General features: G+C 40.9%; 1 protein-coding gene across 3 annotated transcripts in view; it reads left to right on the plus strand.

Annotated features, from left to right (window-relative positions):
* LOC143021880 (nonsense-mediated mRNA decay factor SMG8) overlaps positions 1–20,941 on the plus strand; it is an 82,397-nt gene that overhangs the window by 34,725 nt on the left and 26,731 nt on the right. For all 3 annotated transcript variants that reach the window (XM_076179675.1, XM_076179676.1, XM_076179677.1), the window contains exons 9-11: positions 998–1,141; positions 3,772–3,872; positions 19,902–19,994. In XM_076179675.1, coding sequence (XP_076035790.1) covers positions 998–1,141; positions 3,772–3,872; positions 19,902–19,994 — 338 coding nt within the window. The remainder of the gene's footprint in view (positions 1–997; positions 1,142–3,771; positions 3,873–19,901; positions 19,995–20,941) is intronic.

Consider the following 20,941-nt stretch of genomic DNA (forward strand, 5'->3'; position numbering starts at 1 on the left):
ATCATTTTTGGGATTGCATGTGGCAGGAAATGTAGGAGTGGGAGTGGAGGGAACATGTCTGGGGAAGCATGTAAAGAGAAGAAGGGGTGATAGTACCTATGACACTGTGTGGGGTGGAGACAGAATTTAAGAGAGGCTAAAAGGAGAAATTTAATTGTGTTTTGAGATAAAGTGTCTGAGAAGTATGGTTAGTGGGTTAGGAGGAGAGCAGGGGCTGAAAGGGAGCCTGCAGATAAGGCTGTTGAAATATTATTGGGATAGTTTGGGCACATGGAAGGAATTAGTAAAGAAAGATTAGCAAAAAGAGTGTGGAAAGATGAGGTGGAAGGAGTGAACTTGAAAGGACGACCAAAAATGGAATGGATGGATGGATGGATGAGGGTCAAAGGGGCTTTGAGCAAATGGGGAATATCTGGTGAGCAGGGAAAGGAAAAGGCAGGGGATAGATGATGTAAGTGGAGAATACGAAGCACTAGGATCAGATTAGTTGTTGTTGTTGTCATTCTCTAGACTGTGGCCAAGCAGTCCCATCTCCCTGAGGAATGCCATGCCTGGAACAGAGATTTCCCACAAATCCCACATAGATTTTCTTTGTACCCGCTTGGACTGTAACTTTGCCATTGGTCCAGTACTGTTCATACATGAGCACAGTATGCCACTGCAACAACAATAGCTGGAGGAAGTTAGTGTTTTACACAGTGATGTCCAAGTCACCTCTGGTCCAAGGTGAGCAGCAGTTGGGTGCTAGGTAGCCATTTCTTTTGTTGATTTGCTGGGTAAGTACCATCAAGTCCTCAATATGGTGATATTTTTGGTGTTATATTTTGGACCTGGTGTTGGCAGTACTTGTGAAGAATATGAATTATGTAGGTATTCCTTTGGGGGGGGGGGGGCTCCATTTTCCAATTTTTTGGTCCATATTTTTTGTTTTGTTTTCTATTCTTTCATAGATGTGTGGATGCAGTGTCTCATCTTTAACCTTGTTTGTATTTTGCAGACACCCTTTCCAGTGATCTGAGCCAGCTGTGTCTGGACTCATGGGATTCTTCTTTGTCAATGATGGACAAAGGTAGTTCTATGGCCAGTGTACTCAGCAGCAATGTACTCAGTGCCATTGCCATTGAGAAGAAAAGGAATTTAGGTAAAAGGAAATTCCTACTAATATTATTGGTTCCTTTGAGTAATAAATATACAGTAAAAGTTCATTAATCTAAACCTGGATCATTTGAAAATCCCAACAGTCCAAGCCATGTCTAGTATTAGGAAGAAAGAAAAAAAAAAAAAGACATATCATCAGATTAGTACTCTCCCTGTCAAGTTCACCATTTTCTATCTATTTACACATTCCAAAAGACTTCTTCACCTTGTAGCCAGCCAAGCCCTGCAAAACCCCATCCCCCTGTCACAGACCTGGGGTCTTTTTGATGAATTGATCTACTCTGGCTGAAATTTGGACAGTTCTATCAATCTGCTTAGTGTGATTTGTTTACCCTTTTTCTTTAGAAATTTCCTGTTTCTCTAGGGAGAAACAAAGGTGAAGTACAAAATATATTCAATTTTACTTATATAGAGTCAAGGTGAGGGCAAGGGTGCAAGAGAGTTTGAATGGCATGGAACTCTCCAAATATTGGGCACTCGCAGATGCCTTGACTTCTCATAAAATAATTTTACAGAGAGCAAGACATCTAGTTCCATCACCCTGTTCCACTGTGCCTTTGGGAAACAAGGTGGCAAAAATCTTTCCTTCCCTTAGCACAGGAGACAGAGGCAAAAAGGAAAAATATACTTAGGAAGTGGTTCAGGACAGTCTTAAGAGGGAATAACTTAACAGAGGATTACTTGCAGTAAAATCTTAGCATCATTCTTGTAGGAGTAGGTCAGTACCTCAATATGGGGTTACAAGTTACTATTAATTTCATATTTGGTAGCTTAGCTATAAATGGTTTTAAATGGTATCCAGTAAATTTCTCAAAATAAATTGCTTGAAATAAATTTCTTGAAAAAAAAAAAATATATATACATACATATACCAAAGGCTTTTTTCCCTTACACAGGGGGTAGCCAAAAAGAAAAAGGCATAGAAATCACTCCCACCCATTTCATTTCCCATATATTCCACTCCTCTCCACCCTCCTCCCTCCCTCCTATCTTGGCGCCTCCTGGATGACAGGTCATCCCTGCATCCTGTCCACTGCCCTGGGTCAGAAGCAGTGTCGCAAGACAAAGCACATCCACAGCAAGTCCGCTTCATAAATTCGGTGACCCCCCTCTCCGTCCCCTCATGCAGAAAAGGAGAAGACGAGGAGAAATCCCTTCGGGCTGCATCAATTTTTTTTTCTCATACTTCCTTACCCCCCATCCCCCACCCACTCCCCCTCATGCATCACAGCCTCATCTATACACAACCCTTCTCCATTCACCCCTATCTTCTGTCCTCTCCCGTCCTTCCTCTAGAGACATTCCTCTTTTTTGTAAAGCCCCTTTCACCCCATCCATCCATCTCATCCTAGGACGCCCCCTCATGTTCACTCCTTCCACCTCCGCCTTCCACACTTTTTTTACTAATCTTTCATCACTCATTTTTTCCATGTGTCCAAACTATCCTAATACTCTTTCATCCACCCTATCTCCCAGCTCCCTTTCCACCCCTGTTCTCCTCACCTCCTCATTTCTCGCTCTATCTAGCCTAGTAACCCCTGTCACTTCTCAGACATTTCATCTCAAACACATTCAAACTCCTTCTCTCTTCCTCTCTCATGTTCCATGTTTCTGCCCCATAGAGTGCTGTTGGCACAATCACTCCTTCATATAACCTCCTCTTAGCATCCATTCCCAGACGTCTGTTTCTCATTACACTTTTTAATCCACCAAGGCATTTACTCACTTCTCTCAATCTACATTCTACCTCCACCCCCACTCCTCCATTTCCTGTCACATTCGCAACCAAGTATCTGAAACTATCCATTTCCTCCAGTTTCTCACCCATAATGCTCACTTCCAGCCTGCTGTCACTCTCTCCCCTTGTACATCTCATCACCTTACTTTTGCCCACATTTATCTTCAGCTTCCTTCTTTCACACACCTTCTCAAACTCTGTCACTAACTTCCTCAATCCCTCCTCTGCTACAAGCGCAGTGTCGTCAGCAAACAACAGCTGGCTCACCCCCCACTTTTCTCCATTTTCTTTAATCATCTCCAACATCTGACCCACTACCCTTGCATTCACCTCTCGCACCACCCCATCCATGTAAAGATTGAACAGCCAGGGTGACATAACACATCCCTGACAAAGTCTCACCTTTACCTCAAACCATTCACTCTCTCCATTTCTAATCCTAAAGCAAGCTCTACTGCTCTCATAAAAACTCTTGACTGCTCTTAACAGCTTTCCTCCTATCCCATATATCTGCAGTACCTCCCACAGTGCCTTCCTGTCTACCCTGTTTTAAGCCTTTTCCAGATCCATAAAAGCCCAAAAAACATCCTTACCCCTATAGCTTTCTCAAATATCTGTCTTACCACAAAAATCTGATCTACACATCTCCTACCTGTCCTAAAACCACACTGTTCCTCTCCTAATCCTCTCAATCAAGACCATCCCATAAGCCTTCCCAACTACACTCAACAAGCTGATCCCTCTGTAACTACTATCAAGCAATTGAATAAGAGAAATTTACCTAGATTCGTTTTACATAGATCTTTCTAGAACATTGTTCTTTTATGAAAAATTTACCATTGTTTTAACACAATACTTATGTTTGTCTACTACAGATCACAGCTTCCGAGTGTTTCTTCAGCAACATATGGACCAGGCACAGGGCAAAGGTTTTGATGACAATGTGGGCAGACATCCAGGGCCGGGCTTCTTTGAGGTTAGGCCATTTCGTTACACCTGTATGTTATTATTATTATTTTATTTATTTGTTTTTTTCATTTTTTCAGACTGTACAATGAATATCAATTGAAGTTTTATTTAAAGCGACCAACAGTAGGAACTTGCAAGATGGATGTTAGAATCAACCACCTGTAGCCTATCTTCAGAACTCGTTAACTATGATGGAGTTGGAGCCATGAAAGGCTGATACATGATCTCTGGGTCCAAATTCTGAATTCCTTCACCTTTTCTCTTAAGAACTGACATCTGGAAATAGCTCTCCCACTACTACAGACTGGTGGTAGTATTCTTTCTCCTTAGTTGAAGGAAAGTGTGGGTGAGGATAAGGTGGAGAGATGTGCAGGATGGGGAGGGTGGCAGAGAGCTAGAGGTGGGTCTGGAAGGAGCGAGGCTGGAGGAGGTGGATGGTTTTGTGTATTTGGGATCACATGTGGCAGAAGGTGGAGGGCTCAGGATGGAGGTGGATTGTAGATTGGGATAGGCAGCTGGATGTTTTGGGAGATTGAAGGGAATCATGAGAAGTGGGCGTCTGGGTGTATTTACCTAGTTGTATTTTACGGGACGAGAGCTGTGCTCATAGTGACCTGTTTTCATATCTCTCCATGTTCAGTTTTTTCTTAAAATCATGTATAATTCTGGCATTTACTGTTTCTCTGCTCAGTTTCTTCCAGACATCGATCACTCTATTTGGGAAGCTATTCTTTTTCAGGTCTCTTCTGTAACTGTCTTTCTTTAGTTTCTTTTTGTGTCCTCTTGTTTCTCTTCTGTCCCGCTTTAATAGGTCGTCTCTATCGAGAACTTCCATCCCTTTCATAATTCTGAAAATGATCAACAAATCGCCTCTTTCCCTTCTCTGTTCTAGTGTTGACGACTGTAATTTCTCCAATCTTTGTTCATATGTCAGATTTGACAGTGTGGGTGCCATTTTTGTTGCTGCTCCTTGGATTCTTTCTGATTTTCTTATGTTCTTTTTTGTGCTAGGTGCCCACATTAATACAGTATATTCTAATTTCGGCCTTATCAGTGTAACAATTATTTTTTTAACCATCTCCTCATCTATGTAATCAAAGGCCACTTTCATTGATCTTATTAAGTTGTAAGTCTCTCCAAATAATTTATTTACATGTTTGTTAGGTGTCAAGTCACTTGAAATGATTACTCCTAGATCCCTCTCTGAGTTTACTTTTGTGACTTCTTTGTTTCCAATCTTATATTGTCCCGAAACTCTATTTTTACCTTTTCCAAATTCCATTATGTTACATTTTTTGTTGTTGAAGTTCATCTCATATTTCTGGCTCCATTCCCATATTTTATCCAGGTCATCTTGCAGTGATCTACAATCTTCTTCTGTTCTTACTCTCTTGAGTAATTTGGCATCGTCACCAAAAAAGTTCATATAACAATTTACTCCTTCATCCATATCATTTATGTATATGGCAAACATTAAAGGATCCAAAACAGAGCCTTGTGGTACGCCACTTTTCACATCTTCCCATTTTGAATTTTTGTCTCTAAGTATCACTCATTTTTCTCCCAGTTAAGAAGTCCTTCACCCATTCCAACACTTTGCCTTGAATTCCTCCTATTTTTTCAATTTTACTTATTAATTTTCTGTGTGGTACTTTGTCAAATGCTTTCTGCAAATCCAAGAAGATGCAGTCTGCCCATCCATCCCTTTCTTGTATTATCTCAATTAATCTCAAGTAAAAGCAGATTAGATTTGTGGTGCATGATCTTCCACTTCTAAAACCAAATTGTTTGGGTTTATTATTTCGTTATCTTCCAAATGTTTGGTCCTTTTGTTTTTGATGACCTTTTCGCATATTTTTGCTACTGTGCTTGTGAGGGATGCTGGTCTGAAGTTTGCAGGATCTTCCCTATGTCCTCCTTTATATATTGGTACTATGTTTGCATCTTTTCAATCTTGTGGTACCTTTCCCTCTTTGAGTGAGAAGTCAATTATCTTGTGTAGTTTGTCTGTCAGTTCATCTATACACTCAGTATCCAATTTGCAATTCCATCTGGTCCGTGCAATTTTCTGACATCTAGGCTTTTTATTTGATCTCTTATTTCTTTTATGACGTGGCCTTGCTGTGGATGTGCTGCATCTTGCAACACTGCTTCTGACCCAGGGCAGTGGACAGGATGCAGGGATGACCCATCATCCAGGAGGTGCCAAGATAAGAGGGAGGGAGGAGGGTGGAGGGGAGTGGAATATATAGGAAATGAAATGGGTGGGAGTGGTTTCTATGTCTTTTTCTTTTTGGCTACACCCCCGTGTAGGGGAAAAAAGACTTTGGTATATGTATGTATGATGTATTTCTTTTTGTGTTATATTTCTTTCTTTCATCATGGGTGATCTTTCTTGTTTTCCATCCTCCCAGTGTTATGAGCTCTCAATTGTAAAAACAGACCTGAAATGTCTGATCATAACTTCTGCCATCTCTGTGTCATCTATGTATTCTTTATCTCCTTCATGCAGTTTCACTATTTCATGCTTATCCTTTAGTTTGTCATTTATGTATCTGTAAAAAGAGTTTTAGTTGATCCTTACATTTGTCTAGGATATCCCTTTCATATTCTCTATTTTCTTTCCTGCATATATTCATATATTCATTCCTAAGTTTACAAAGGATTACAAAGGATTACAAAGGCAAAGCATGCCGACAGGAGACCTTTTGATCCATATCTAGGTCGGATGCAAAAAAAAAAAAAAAAAAAAAAAAAAAAATCATATTAATAATAAATTAAAACTATAACAAATTAAAACTATAACAATGTAAATAACAATTAAAATACATAAATAAATGCATTGGTATAGTTGAATAACAAACAAACAGGTAAATAGTAAATGATAATAAATTGACATAACTAATAATAAATGAAAATCAGACAGACAAATTATAACAAAACAAAAACAAATAATATAACATAAATTATAATCATTACAGCATCTTACTTAGGTATTTATCTAAATGATTCTTAAAGCTTCGAACTGAACTACATTGCACTACCTGTGCAGGAAGTTTATTCCATTCATTAACTACACGGTTGGCAAAGTTGTTTCTACCTACTTCCAAATTGAATCTATTTCCGGACAGTTTGAGACCATTGTTTCTTGTCTGATTCTCATTCAATGTGAAAATTTGGTCACTTTTGATGTTGTCAATTCCCTTTAAAATCTTAAAGACCTGTATCAAGTCACCTCTGAGTCTACGCTTTTTTAGGGAAAACAGATTCATGTGCTTAAGTCGATTTTCGTATGATTTATTTTTTATATTTGGAATCAGTTTTGTGGCTCGCCGTTGTACTTTTTCCAGTCTGTCAATGTCTTTAATGAGATTCGGTGACCATACGGAAACAGCATATTCCAAATGTGGACGAACTAACGATTTATATAGCTTGTTAATGAGTGATGGACTTTTGAAATCAAACGATCGCGCAATCAATCCCAGAATCTTATTTGCTTTCTCAGAGGCTGAAATACACTGCTTGGATGATTTGAGGTCGTTACTGATAATTACGCCGAGATCTTTTTCACTATCCACTTTTGTTAACGAATTTCCAAATAATTTGTAATCGTAATTGCTGTTATTTTTACCTATGTGCATTACCTTGCATTTACTTGTGTTAAATTTCATTAGCCACTTTTCAGACCATTGCTGTAATTGATCTAAATCTTCTTGAATATCTAATTGGTTTGAGTGATCATTTGCCACTCCGCACAGTTTTGTATCATCAGCAAATTTGGAAACAGTAGATTTTAGTCCATGGTCTATATCATTTATATATACTATGAATAGAAGTGGCCCAAGAACGGAACCCTGAGGAACTCCACTTGCAACACTTTTCCATCCAGAAGTTTTTCCATTTAAAACAACTCTCTGTTTTCGACCTTTCAACCAATTACTAGTCCAACCTAATAGGCTACCACTTATTCCATGCAAAGCTAATTTAGTAAGTAGTCTTTCGTGTGGGACGGTATCAAAAGCTTTTGCAAAGTCTAGATATATTAAATCTATATTGTTTCTTTTGTCATAATTCGAGATAACTGTGTTGTAGAATTCGAGTAAGTTAGTCACGCAAGAACGTTTCCGTCTGAAACCATGTTGGCTATCATTTATCAAACGGTTACTTTCTAAATGATATTCGATAGCATCTCTGATGATAGTTTCCATTATTTTTCCTACGATCGAAGTCAAACTAATAGGCCTATAGTTATTTGGTTTCTTTTTGTCACCTTTTTTGAATATGGGAGTAACGTTAGCTAGCTTCCATTCTATTGGGACATCTCCGGATATGATGGATTTCTTGAAAATAATTTCTAATGGAACAACAATCTCATTTTTAATTTCCTTTAAGATTCTTGGATGCCAACCGTCAGGCCCTGGTGTTTTGTTAACTTTGAGTTTGTCTATACACCTTTTAATTGTTTCTTTTGTTATATTTACCGTAGTGAGTAAGTTTACCCCAGACTTTTCACAGGTTTCAGTTTGGAATTCACTTTGAGGTGTTTCGTTTACGAATACCGAGCTAAAATAATTGTTTAAGAGATTACACATTCCTTCATTTGAATATTCAAGTTGACCGTCAGCAGATAATAGTGGACCAATGTGATTCCTAACAACCTTTTTATCTCTAATGTAACTATAGAATTCTTTGGGATTCTCTTTGGATTTCTCAGCGATGTTCATTTCGTATTGTCGTTTTCTTTTTCTTATTGTCTTTTTTAAATCTCTCTGTATTGATACATAACTTTCATAGTCATTAGATGCACCCGAGCACTTATATTTCTTATAAGCCTGTCTCTTTTTAGCAATACTTTTTTCAGTTTCTTTGTCGAGCCACTTAGGGCGAGCCTGATTTGGGGGACGTCTGTCCTTAAAAGGAATGTAAGTTTGAATCATCTTAGTGAGCGTATTTTGAAATATTTCCCACATCTGATCTACAGGCCTTTCGTTTAATTTTTCCTCCCAATCTGTAAGCTGAAGCTCCTGACGTAGTTCTATGAACTGAGCTTTACTGAAATCGGGTATTTTAGAAGCACAAGTATCTATTCTAAAATTGTTTAGGAGTTTGAATCTGACTAAGTTGTGATCGCTATTTGCAACAGATTCACCGACTTCTACATCAGTTGCCATGCTTTCGCGGCTAGTGATCAATAAATCGAGTAAGTTTCCATATCTTGTGGGCTCTTTTACATGCTGAATTAAGTAATTGTCACCAAGAAAATCAATCAAGCGACTACCTATATGGCCATGTTCAAGGGTCATCCAATCAATGTCAGTAAAATTGAAATCACCCATTATCAATAAATCCCGGTTGCAGAAACTAGACAGTTCTTGAAATAACAGTTTGTCGTCTGCTAATGATAATGTCTTTGGCCTATATATTACACCTATATTCATTTTTTGTCCATTTGTTTGGGTTAACTCAACCCACAAACTGTCATATGCATCCTGTTTCACTTTCTCTAAAACACAAGCATGAACATTGTTTTTAACGTACAATAGAACACCCCCACCTTTCTTGTGGTTTCTATCCTGATGAAAGTGTTTAAATCCCGCAATATTAAATTCAGCTTCGAACTCTGTACCATTTAACCATGTCTCAGTTATTCCTATCATATCGAGATTTTCGCTTTTGACATACGCCTGTATTTCTTGAAATTTGTTCCTAATACTACGAGCATTAAAGTACATAGTTTTAAGAAACTCCTGATTATTTCTTTTTGACACATTTTGAGTTTCAATATCATGTCTTATATTATCATTTTGTTTTTTATTTATGCCTTGCTCTATATTATTATTATTTGGTCCTTCATTGACATTCAATGTCTCATTAACATTTCTCCTATCAAAATTAACATTTCCCCCATCACGGACATCTGGTCGATTACGGTCATCCGATCTATTTTGTACATTTTGTCCCCCTACGTCACCGTGATTCACGCCGGCCTCCCGTCGTTCAGTGACATTATGTCCGGCATCCCTTTCTAAAATTATATTTTGTCCTCCAGTGACATTATATCCTACCGTGATATTTTTTCCTCCACTATAATTACATCCCATCGTGATCTTTTGTCTTCCACTGTCATTACATCCTATCTTGATATTTTGGCCTTCATTGACATTCTGTCCGGTATCTCTTCCTAAAATTATATTTTGTTCTTCACTGAAATTATATCCTACCGTGATATTTTCTCCTCCATTATCATTACATCCTATCGTGATATTTTGTTCTCCACTATCATTATTTCCCATCGTGATCTTTTGTCCTCCACTGTCATTACATCCCATTGTGACATTTTGTCCTAAGACATTACATCCTAATGTGTCATTTCGTCCTCTAGCGATATTACATCCTATCATGATATTTTGGCCTTCATTGACATTCTGTCCGGTATCCCTTCCTAAAATTACATTTTGGCCTTCAATGACATTATATCCTACCGTGATATTTTCTCCTCCATTATCATTACATCCTATCGTGATATTTTGTTCTCCACTATCATTACTTCCCATCGTGATATTTTGTCCTCCACTGTCATTATATCCCATTGCGACATTTTGTCCTATGACATTATATCCTAATGTGACATTTCGTCCTCTAGCGACATTATATCCTAAAATTATATTTTGTCCTATACTGGTACATTGTTGTACATTAATGCTATACTCTACACTGTTTTCCCAAGTACATTCTATTTCCCCTTCCCTTTGGCCTTCTACCCTAAAAAAGGAGCTAGTTCATTACAAACTCCCACAATGAGGTTTGTAAGAACATCTTTGCCTCTGCGGGTAAGGTGGATCCCATCAGAAGCGTAAAGGTCATGGCGCCTAGAAAAGAGATACCAAGGATCAAGAAAGTGGTATCCCAATTGTGTGCACAACTGCGATACCCTATCATTGATCCCTATGGCTCTACTGTTCCAACACGAACCTGCGTAGATCCTCGGAAGGATCCCACAGACTACGTGACGGCTCCCACGTTCCTTCATCTCCTGAAGGAGGACCTTGTAATTCCGAACAAGCTCCTCTGATCTCACCCTACCTACATCGTTACTACCCGTATGTACAATCGTAACCGTGTTCTTCCGTCCTTGCTCCCTGATGGACCGGGTACAATCAACGATCCCACGGCCCGGTTGACATACAAGCTTGCAACGTCGCTTAGTCTTTCGCTGCAGGATGTCGTCATAGCCTCGAACCATGGAGTCCCCCACCACCAAGAACTCCCGGTTTTCAGCCACTTCATCCTCCAGTAGAGCAAAACGATTGACTAGAGCCAGCGGTTGCTCCACAGGGCACACGTCTACCGAACGCGGGCTCGACAAACGGGACCCCACGGAGCGCCACTCGCTCATGGCAGTGACAGTAGGTAAAGAAGTGGAACGCTCTTTGGGTTGTGGGGAGGGTTCACTCTTCTCACAGAGCGCACTCCTGAGAAGCCGAATTTCCTCCTCACACATCCTGAGACGGACCTCTAGGTTCACGCAACCTTCACAAGCCATTTCGCTCCCCCTTTAGCAATAAAAACGGCAAAGAGAAAATACAAATCAACAACAAAAAATCAAAGCGGTCTCTAATAAACTAAATACGCGAAGCTTACTCTGCTTACCTTATACTATTTCTCCTACCTTTGGAATACGGTAACAGAAAACTGTTTTGAAATTAAATAGAACCTTGCACTTTATCTTATATCTGTAACTGTATAGCGCTATACGTATACAATTACAAAAACACAACACAATCACTTAACACTATTAGGAGATATAAAATTCACAGGTATTCACTAGCTGGTGTCTATGCAGAAAAACGAGATCTCTAGCTGAGGTCACGAGCGGACTGAGCTGAGGTCACGTGTGGACTGAGCTGAGGTCACGAGCGGACTGTTTGCCATTTAGATGTTTTTCTACCTTTTCCATTTTTTCCTGGCTTTGTCTCTCCTGGCTCTAGCCTCACTACACCTTTTGTGAGATTATTTAATGTTTGCTGGAGAGAGGGTAGAGTACCGGAGGACTGGAGTAGTGCCTGTATAGTTCCTCTTTACAAGGGAAAAGGGGACAAGTGTGAATGTAGTAATTTCAGAGGGATTAGCCTGTTGAGTGTAGTAGGGAAGGCTTATGGGAGAATCTTAATTGAGAGGATTAGGAGAGGAACAGAAGGAGTAATTGGTGAGGAACAGTGTGGATTTAGGACGGGTAGAGGTTGTGTAGATCAGATCTTTGTGGTAAGACAGATATGTGAGAAAGCTATAAGAAAGGGGAAGGATGTTTTTTGGGCTTTTATGGATCTGGAAAAGGCTTATGATAGGGTAGACAGAAAGGCACTGTGGGAGGTTATGCAGATTTATGGGATAGGAGGAAAGCTTTTGGGAGCTGTCAAGAGTTTTTATGTGAGTAGTAGAGCATGTGTTAGGATTGGAAATGGAGAGAGTGAGTGGTTTGAAGTAAAGGTGGGACTTCGTCAAGGATGCGTTATGTCGCCCTGGCTGTTCAACTTATACATGGATGGGGTGGTGCGAGAGGTGAATGCTAGGGTAGTGAGTCAGGGATTGGAGATGGTTAAAGAAAATGGAGAAAAGTGGGAGGTGAGCCAGTTGTTGTTTGCGGACGACACTGTGCTTCTGGCAGGATCAGAGGAGGGATTGAGGAAGCTGGTGGCAGAGTTTGGGAGAGTATGTGATAGAAGAAAGCTAAAGATAAATGTGGGTAAAAGTAAGGTGATGAGATGTACAAGGGGTGAAAGTGGCAGTAGACTGGAAGTGAACATTAAGGGAGAGCGACTGGAGGAAGTGGATAGTTTTAGATACTTGGGTGCAAGTGTAGCAGGAAAAGGTGGAGTGAAGGTGGAGGTAGAATGTAGATTGAGAGAAGCGAGTAAATGCCTTGGTGGTTTAAAGAGTGTAATGAGAAATAGACATTTGGGAATGGATGCGAAGAGGAGACTGTATGAAGGAGTGATTGTGCCAACAGCACTGTATGGGGCAGAAACGTGGAACATAAGAGAAGAAGAGAGAAGGAGTTTGAATGTGTTTGAGATGAGGTGTCTGAGAAGTATGGTGGGGGTTACTAGGCTGGATAGAGTGAGAAATGAGGAGGTGAGGAGGAGAACAGGGGTGAAAAAGGATTTGGGAGAGAGGGTTGATGAAAGAATATTAGGATGGTTTGGACACATGGAAAGAATGAGTGAAGAAAGACTAGTAAAAGAGGTATGGAAGGCAGATGTGGAGGGAGTGAAGATGAGGGGACGTCCTAGGATGAGGTGGATGGATGGGGTGAAGGGGGCTTTGGGGAAGAGGGGAATGTCTGTTGAGGAAGGAAGGGAGAGGACGGAAGACAGAGGTGAGTGGAGAATGGTTGTATATGGATGATGTTGTGACTGCATGAGGAGGAATGGGCGGGGGGGTGGGGGGTGGGGTAGTATGTGTGAGTAAATTTTGACGCAGCCCGAAGGGATTTCTCCCCGTCCTCTCCTTATATGCAAAGGGGGACGGAGAGGGGGGGTCGCCGATTAAATGAAGCGGCCTTGCTGTAGATGTACTGTGTCTTGCGACACTGCTTCTGACCCAGGGCGGTGGGCAGGGTGCAGGGATGACCCGTCATCCAGGAGGTGCTCAGATGAGAGGAAGGGTGGGAGGGGTGTGGAGTGTTTTTAGGGATGAAATGGGTGGGAGTGTTTTTATGCCTTTCCCTTTTTGGCTACCTCCCTTGTAAGGGGGAAAAAGCCTTGGTATATGTATGTATGTATGTATGTAACATTTTATATACATCTCTTTTTGTTTATTTTTTGGTACATATTTATTAATTCCTTCTTTGTACTTTTCTTTGAATATGTTCCATTTGTCATCCATCTTTGTTTCCTCTTTTGAGAATTTTTCCCAATTTGTGTTTTGGAAAAATTTTCTTAGTTTTACGAAATCCGTTTTGTTGTACATAAATCTTCCTGTTCTTTGCGGACGACACTGCGCTTGTACCAGGATCAGAGGAGGGATTGAGGAAGTTGGTGACAGAGTTTGGGAGAGTGTGTGAAAGAGGGAAGTTGAAGATAAATGTGGGTAAAAGTAAGGTGATGAGATGTACAAGGGGTGAAAGTGGCAGTAGACTGGAAGTGAGCATTAAGGGAGAGCGACTGGAGGAAGTGGATAATTTTAGATACTTGGGTGCGAATGTGGCAGGAAAGGGTGGAGTGGAGGTGGAGGTAGAATGTAGATTGAGAGAAGCAAGTAAATGCCTTGGTGGATTGAAAAATGTAATGAGGAATAGACATTTGGGAATGGAGGCTAAGAGGAGATTGTATGAAGGAGTAATTGTGCCAACAGCACTGTATGGGGCAGAAACATGGAACATAAGAGAGGAAGAGAGAAGGAGTTTGAATGTGTTTGAGATGAGGTGTCTGAGAAGTATGTTAGGGGTTACTAGGCTAGATAGAGTGAGAAATGAGGAGGTGAGGAGGAGAACAGGGGTGGTAAGGAAGCTGGGAGATAGGGTGGATGAAAGAGTATTGGGATGGTTTGGACACATGGAAAGAATGAGTGAAGAAAGACTAGTAAAAGAGGTATGGAAGGCAGATGTGGAGGGAGTGAACATGAGGGGGTGACCTAGGATGAGATGGATGGATGGGGTGAAAGAGGCTCTGGGGAAGAGGGGAATGTCTGTTGAGGAAGGACAGGAGAGGACAGAAGATAAGGGTGAATGGAGAATGGTTGTATATGGATGATGTTGTGATGCATGAGGTGGGATGGGGGGTGGGGTAGTATGTGTGAGAAAAAATTGACACAGCCTGAAGGGATTTCTCCCCATCTTCTCCTTTTCTGCATGAGGGGACAGAGAGGGGGGGGGGTCACCGATTTAATGAAGCGCCCTTGCTGTGGATATCCTGTGTCTTGCGACACTGCCTCTGACCCAGGGCAGTGGACAAGGTGCAGGGATGACCCGTCATCCAGGAGGTGCCAAGATAAGAGGGAGGGTGAAGGGGAGTGGAGTGTATTTGGGATGGAATGGGCGGGAATGGTTATTATGCCTTTTTCTTTTTGGCTACCTCCCTTGTTAGGGGGAAAAAGCCTATGGTATATGTATGCTCTATGTTTATCATTCCTATCTACATTGTTCTGTTCTTTTAATTCAAACTCTATTGGTATATGGTCACTCTTTCCAATTGGTGTTTTATACACCATTTTGTTCACAATATCTGGTTCAAAAGTTAATAGTAAGTCTAGTTTTGATGGTTCCTTGTTGTTTCTATATCTAGTATTTGCCTTAACCCATTGCACTAGGGTGTATTCGATGGTCATATCCAGTGGAATGTTGCTCCAAAGTTCATCTTCCCCTTTAACTATCATTTCTTCCCACATTGTGTCTTTTGCATTAAAATTGCCCATGACTATGTTTCCACCCTCTTTCAATAACTCATTTAGCACATTCATTGTTTCTTCCAGTAAATTAGAATGTTCGCTGTCCGACCACACATGGGTTTTTGGTAGTACATACATACATACATACATATACCAAGGCTTTTTCCCCCTTACAAGGGAGGTAGCCAAAAAGGAAAAGGCATAAAATCATTTCCACCCATTCCATCCCTGAATACACTCCACACCCCTCCACCCTCTCTCTTATCTTAGCACCTCCTGGATGACAGGTCATCCCTGCACCTTGTCCACTGCCCTGGGTCACAAGCAGTGTCACAAGACACAGCACATCCACAGCAAGGCCGCTTCATTAAATCGGCGACCCCCCCCTCTCCGTCCCCCCATTGCATAAAAGGAGAGGACGGGGAGAAATCCCTTCGGGCTGCATCAAATTTTGCTCACACATACTACCTCACCCCCCCATCCCCCCACCCATTCCACCTCATGCAATCACAACATCATCCATATACAACCATTCTCCATTCACCCCTGTCTTCTGTCCTCTCCCATCCTTCCTCAACAGACATTCCCCTCTTCACCACCATCCATCCACCTCCTCCTAGGACGTCCCCTCATGTTCACTCCCTCCACATCTGCCTTCCATACCTCTTTTACTAGTCTTTCTTCACTCATTCTTTCCATGTGTCTAAACCATCCTAATATTCTTTAATCAACCCTATCTCCCAGCTCCTTTTCCACCCCTGTTCTCCTCCTCACCTCCTCATTTCTCACTCTATCTAGCCTAGTAACCCCCATCATACTTCTCAGACACGTCATCTCAAACACATTCAAACTCCTTCTCTCTTCCTCTCTTGTGTTCCATGTTTCTGCCCCATACAGTGCTGTTGGTACAAGAACTCCTTCATACAGTCTCCTCTTAGCATCCATTCCCAAATGTCTATTCCTCATTACACTCTTTAATCCACCAAGGCATTTACTCGCTTCCCTCAATCTACATTCTACCTCCACCTTCACTGCTACAAATTTTCTGCTTTTCATCTTTTCGTTTGCAATTTTAATCATAATTACTTCTACATTGTCTAGGCCTGTAATAATCTTTGTCACATTTAAACCTTTTTTGGTCAATATCCTGACACCTCCTTGCTTGTCTGTTCTATTTTTTGCCCAGTGGTTATATAGACCATGTCCCACTATGCTTGTCTCTACTATGCCCATGATATCAGGTTTTTCCGTTTCTGGATAGTTATTTAGTTCGTTGATTCCAGAGATCATACCATCAATATTTGTGTATGCCTCCGGAGGACTGGAGGAGTGCCTGTATAGTTCCTCTTTACAAAGGAAAAGGGGACAAGTGTGAATGTAGTAGTTTCAGAGGGATTAGCTTGTTAAGTGTAGTTGGGAGGATCTTGTTTGAGAGGATTAGGAGAGGAACAGAAGGAGTAATTGGTGAGGAACAGTGTGGATTTAGGACAGGTAGAGGTTGTGTAGATCAGATCTTTGTGGTAAGACAGATATGTGAGAAAGCTATAGGAAAGGGGAAGGATGGTTTTTGGGCTTTTATGGATCTGGAAAAGGCTTATGATAGGGTAGACAGGAAGGCACTGTGGGAGGTACTGCAGATATATGGGATAGGAGGAAAGCTTCTGGGAGCTGTCAAGAGTTTTTATGAGAGTAGTAGAGCTTGTGTCAGGATTGGAAATGGAGAGAGTGAGTGGTTCGAGGTAAAGGTGGGACTTCGTCAAGGATGCGTTATGTCACCCTGGCTGTTCAACTTATACATGGATGGGGTGGTGCGAGAGGTAAATGCAAGGGTAGTGGGCAAGGGATTGGAGATGGTTAAAGAAAATGGAGAAAAGTGGGAGGTAAGCCAGCTGTTGTTTTGCGGACGACACTGCGCTTGTGGCAGGATCAGAGGAGGGATTGAGGAAGTTGGTGGCAGAGTTTGGGAGAGTATGTGATAGAAGAAACCTAAAGATAAATGTGGGTAAAAGTAAGGTGATGAGATGTACAAGGGGTGAAAGTGGCTGTAGACTGGAAGTGAGCATTAAGGGAGAGCGACTGGAGGAAGTGGATAGTTTTAGATACTTGGGTGCAAACGTGGCAGGAAAAGGTGGAGTGAAAGTGGAGGTAGTATGTAGATTGAGAGAAGTGAGTAAATGCCTTGGTGGATTAAAGAATGTAATGAGGAATAGACATTTGGGAATGGATGCTAAGAGGAGACTGTATGAAGGAGTGATTGTGCCAACAGCACTGTATGGGGCAGAAACATGGAACATAAGAGAAGAAGAGAGAAGGAGTTTGAATGTGTTTGAGATGAGGTGGCTGAGAAGTATGATGGGGATTACTAGGCTAGATAGAGTGAGAAATGAGGAGGTGAGGAGGAGAACAGGGGTGGAAAAGGAGCTAGGAGATAGGGTTGATGAAAGAATATCAGGATGGTTTAGACACATGGAAAGAATGAGTGAAGAAAGACTAGTAAAAGAGGTATGGAAGGCAGATGTGGAGGGAGTGAAGATGAGGGGACGTCCTAGGATGAGGTGGATGGATGGGGTGAAGGGGGCTCTGGGGAAGAGGGGAATGTCTGTTGAGGAAGGACGGGAGAGGACAGAAGACGGGTGAATGGAGAATAGTTGTATATGGGTGATGTTGTAATTGCATGAGGTGGAATGGGTGGGGGGATGGTGGGTGAGGTAGTATGTGTGAGCAAATTTTGACGCAGCCCGAAGGGATTTCTCCCCGTCCTCTCCTTTTATGCAATGGGGGGACAGAGAGGGGGGGGCTTGCCAATTTGATGAAGCAGCCTTGCTGTGGATGTGCTGTGTCTTGCAACACTGCTTCTGACCCAGGGCAGCGGACAAGGTGCAGGGATGACCCGTCATCCAGGAGGTGCTCAGATGGGAGGGAGGGTGGAGGGGTGTGGAGTGTATTCAGGGATGGAATGGGTGGAAATGATTTTATGCCTTTCCCTTTTTGGCTACCTCCCTTGTAAGGGGGAAAAGCCTTGGTATATGTATGGTTTCTTTTGTCATAATTCGAGATAACTGTATTGTAGAATTCGAGTAAGTTAGTCACGCAAGAACATTTCCATCTGAAACCATGCTGGCGATCATTTATCAAACGGTTATTTTCTAAATGATGTTCGATAGCATCTCTGATGATAGTTTCCATTATTTTTCCTACGATTGAAGTCAAACTTATAGGCCTATAGTTATTTGGCTTCTTTTTGTCACCTTTTTTGAATATGGGAGTAACGTTAGCTAGCTTCCATTCTCTTGGGACATCTCCGGATATGATGGATTTCTTGAAAATAATTTCTAATGGAACAACAATCTCATTTTTCATTTCCTTTAAGATTCTTGGATGCCAACTGTCAGGCCCTGGTGTTTTATTAACTTTGAGTTTATCTATACACCTTTTAATTTTTTCTTTTGTTATATTTACCGTAGTGAGTAAGTTTACCCTAGACTTTTCACAGGTTTCAGTTTGGAGTTCACTTTGATGTGTTTCGTTTACGAATACCGAGCTAAAATAATTGTTTAAGATATTACACATTCCTTCATTTGAATATTCAAGTTGACCGTCAGCAGATGATAGTGGACCAATGTGATTCCTAACAACCTTTTTATCTCTAATGTAACTATAGAATTCTTTGGGATTCTCTTTGGATTTATCAGAGATGTTCATTTCCTATTGTCGTTTTCTTTTTCTTATTGTCTTTTTTAAATATCTCTGTATTGATACATAACTTTCATAGTCATTAGATGCACCCGAGCACTTATATTTCTTATAGGCCTGTCTCTTTTTAGCAATACTTTTTTCAGTTTCTTTGTCGAGCCACTTTGGGCGAGCCTGATTTGGGGGACGTCTGTCCTTAAAAGGAATGTAAGTTTGAATCATCTTAGTGAGCGTATTTTGAAAAATTTCCCACATCTGATCTACAGGTTCTTCATTTAATTTTGCCTCCCAGTCTGTAAGCTGAAGCTCCTGACATAGTCCTATGAACTGAGCTTTACTGAAATCGGGTATTTTAGAAACACAAGTATCTATTCTAAAAATCTAAAAAAATTTAGGAGTTTGAATCTAAGGTGTGATCGCTATATGCAACAGATTCACCGACTTCTACATCAGTTACCATGCTTTCACGGATAGTGATCAATAGATTGAGTAAGTTTCCATATCTTGTGGGCTCTTTTCTATGCTAAATTAAGTAATTGTCACCAAGAAAATCAATCAAGCGACTACCTATAGGGCCATGTTCAAGGGTCATCCAATCAATGTCAGTAAAATTGAAATCACCCATTATCAATAAATCCCTGTTGCAGAAACTATGAAAGGGTTCACAGAGACCAATGAGGTCTGGTGCTAGTTGGAATGAAAGGAAAAGTGTGGCATCCAGGTAAAAAGGAATTGTGCCATGCAATACACAAAGGGTTGATATGGAAATTTATTGGAGTTTACTTGCAAGCAGTGTTACTTAGTATACAGTGTACAGGATTACTGTTAATAATGTATGAAGAATTGAATCATGAAAATTTGGACTTGTAAAAGATATTGCTATATGTGTTTAACTGAAGCAGGTCAGCCAGTATATGTAATTAAAGGGAGACAGAAGTTGACTATGCCATTTTTGTAGGTACCCAAGGCACGTGTGTGGTTTGAGGCATCAAGTCGCTTGTACAAGTTCTTTGTTATGGAAGCTGGAGAGAAGGAACTTAAAGCTAAGCAGGTAAGTCAGATATTAATTAAACTATATTGAAAAGGTTAAGTTGGAACTACATGAATGAGTCCAGGTATGATAAAATTGGGGACTAGGAGATGGGACTCAACAAGTGTTGCTCATTTCCTGTATATTGCAATTAGGTAAATGCAGTTAAGTAAATACATGTTGGGAGAGAGTTAGGGAGGGAAAATGGTGAATTTTCATCTTCAATATCACTCATGATAGGAAACAAAATGTCAAATTTCATACAAAGTATTTTACATTCCTAAGTAATGTAGACAATATACAGGAAGGCACTGTAGGAGATATTGCAGATATATGGGATGGGAGGAGAGCTGTTAAGAGCAGTCAAGAGTTTTTACAAGAGTAGTAGAGCCTGTGTTAGAATTAGAAATGGAGAGAGTGAGTGGTTTAAGTTAGAGGTGAGACTTTGCCAGCTATGTGTCATGTCACCATGGGTGTTCAGTTTATACATGGATGGGATGGTGTGAGAGGTAAATGCAAGGTTAATGGGCCAGGGAATGGAGATGGTTATAGAAAATGAGAAAAATGGGAGATAAGCCAGTTGTTTGCTGCTTGTGGCAGGATCAGAGAAGGGATTAAGAAAGTTAGTGATTGGAATCTGGGAAGATGTACAAAAGAAAGAAGTTGAAGGTAAATATGGGTAAAAGTAAGGTGATGAGATGTACAAGTGGAGAGGATGGCAGCAAATTGGAAGTGAGTATAGAGGGAGAATGACTGGAGGAAGTGGATAGCTGTAGATATTTGGGGGCAAATGTGGCAGGAAAGGGAGGAGTGGAGGTAGAATGTAGATTGAGAGAAGCAAGTAAATGCCCTGGGGGATTAAAAAGTGTAATGAGAAAGAGACATTTAGGAATGGATGCTAAGAGGAGATTGTATGAAGGGGTGATTGTGTTGACAGCACTGTATGGGGCAGAAACATGGAATATAAG

Source organism: Oratosquilla oratoria, chromosome 43, assembly GCF_046742065.1.
Source record: "Oratosquilla oratoria isolate Oo_2021 chromosome 43, ASM4674206v1, whole genome shotgun sequence".
NCBI lineage: Eukaryota > Metazoa > Arthropoda > Malacostraca > Stomatopoda > Squillidae > Oratosquilla > Oratosquilla oratoria.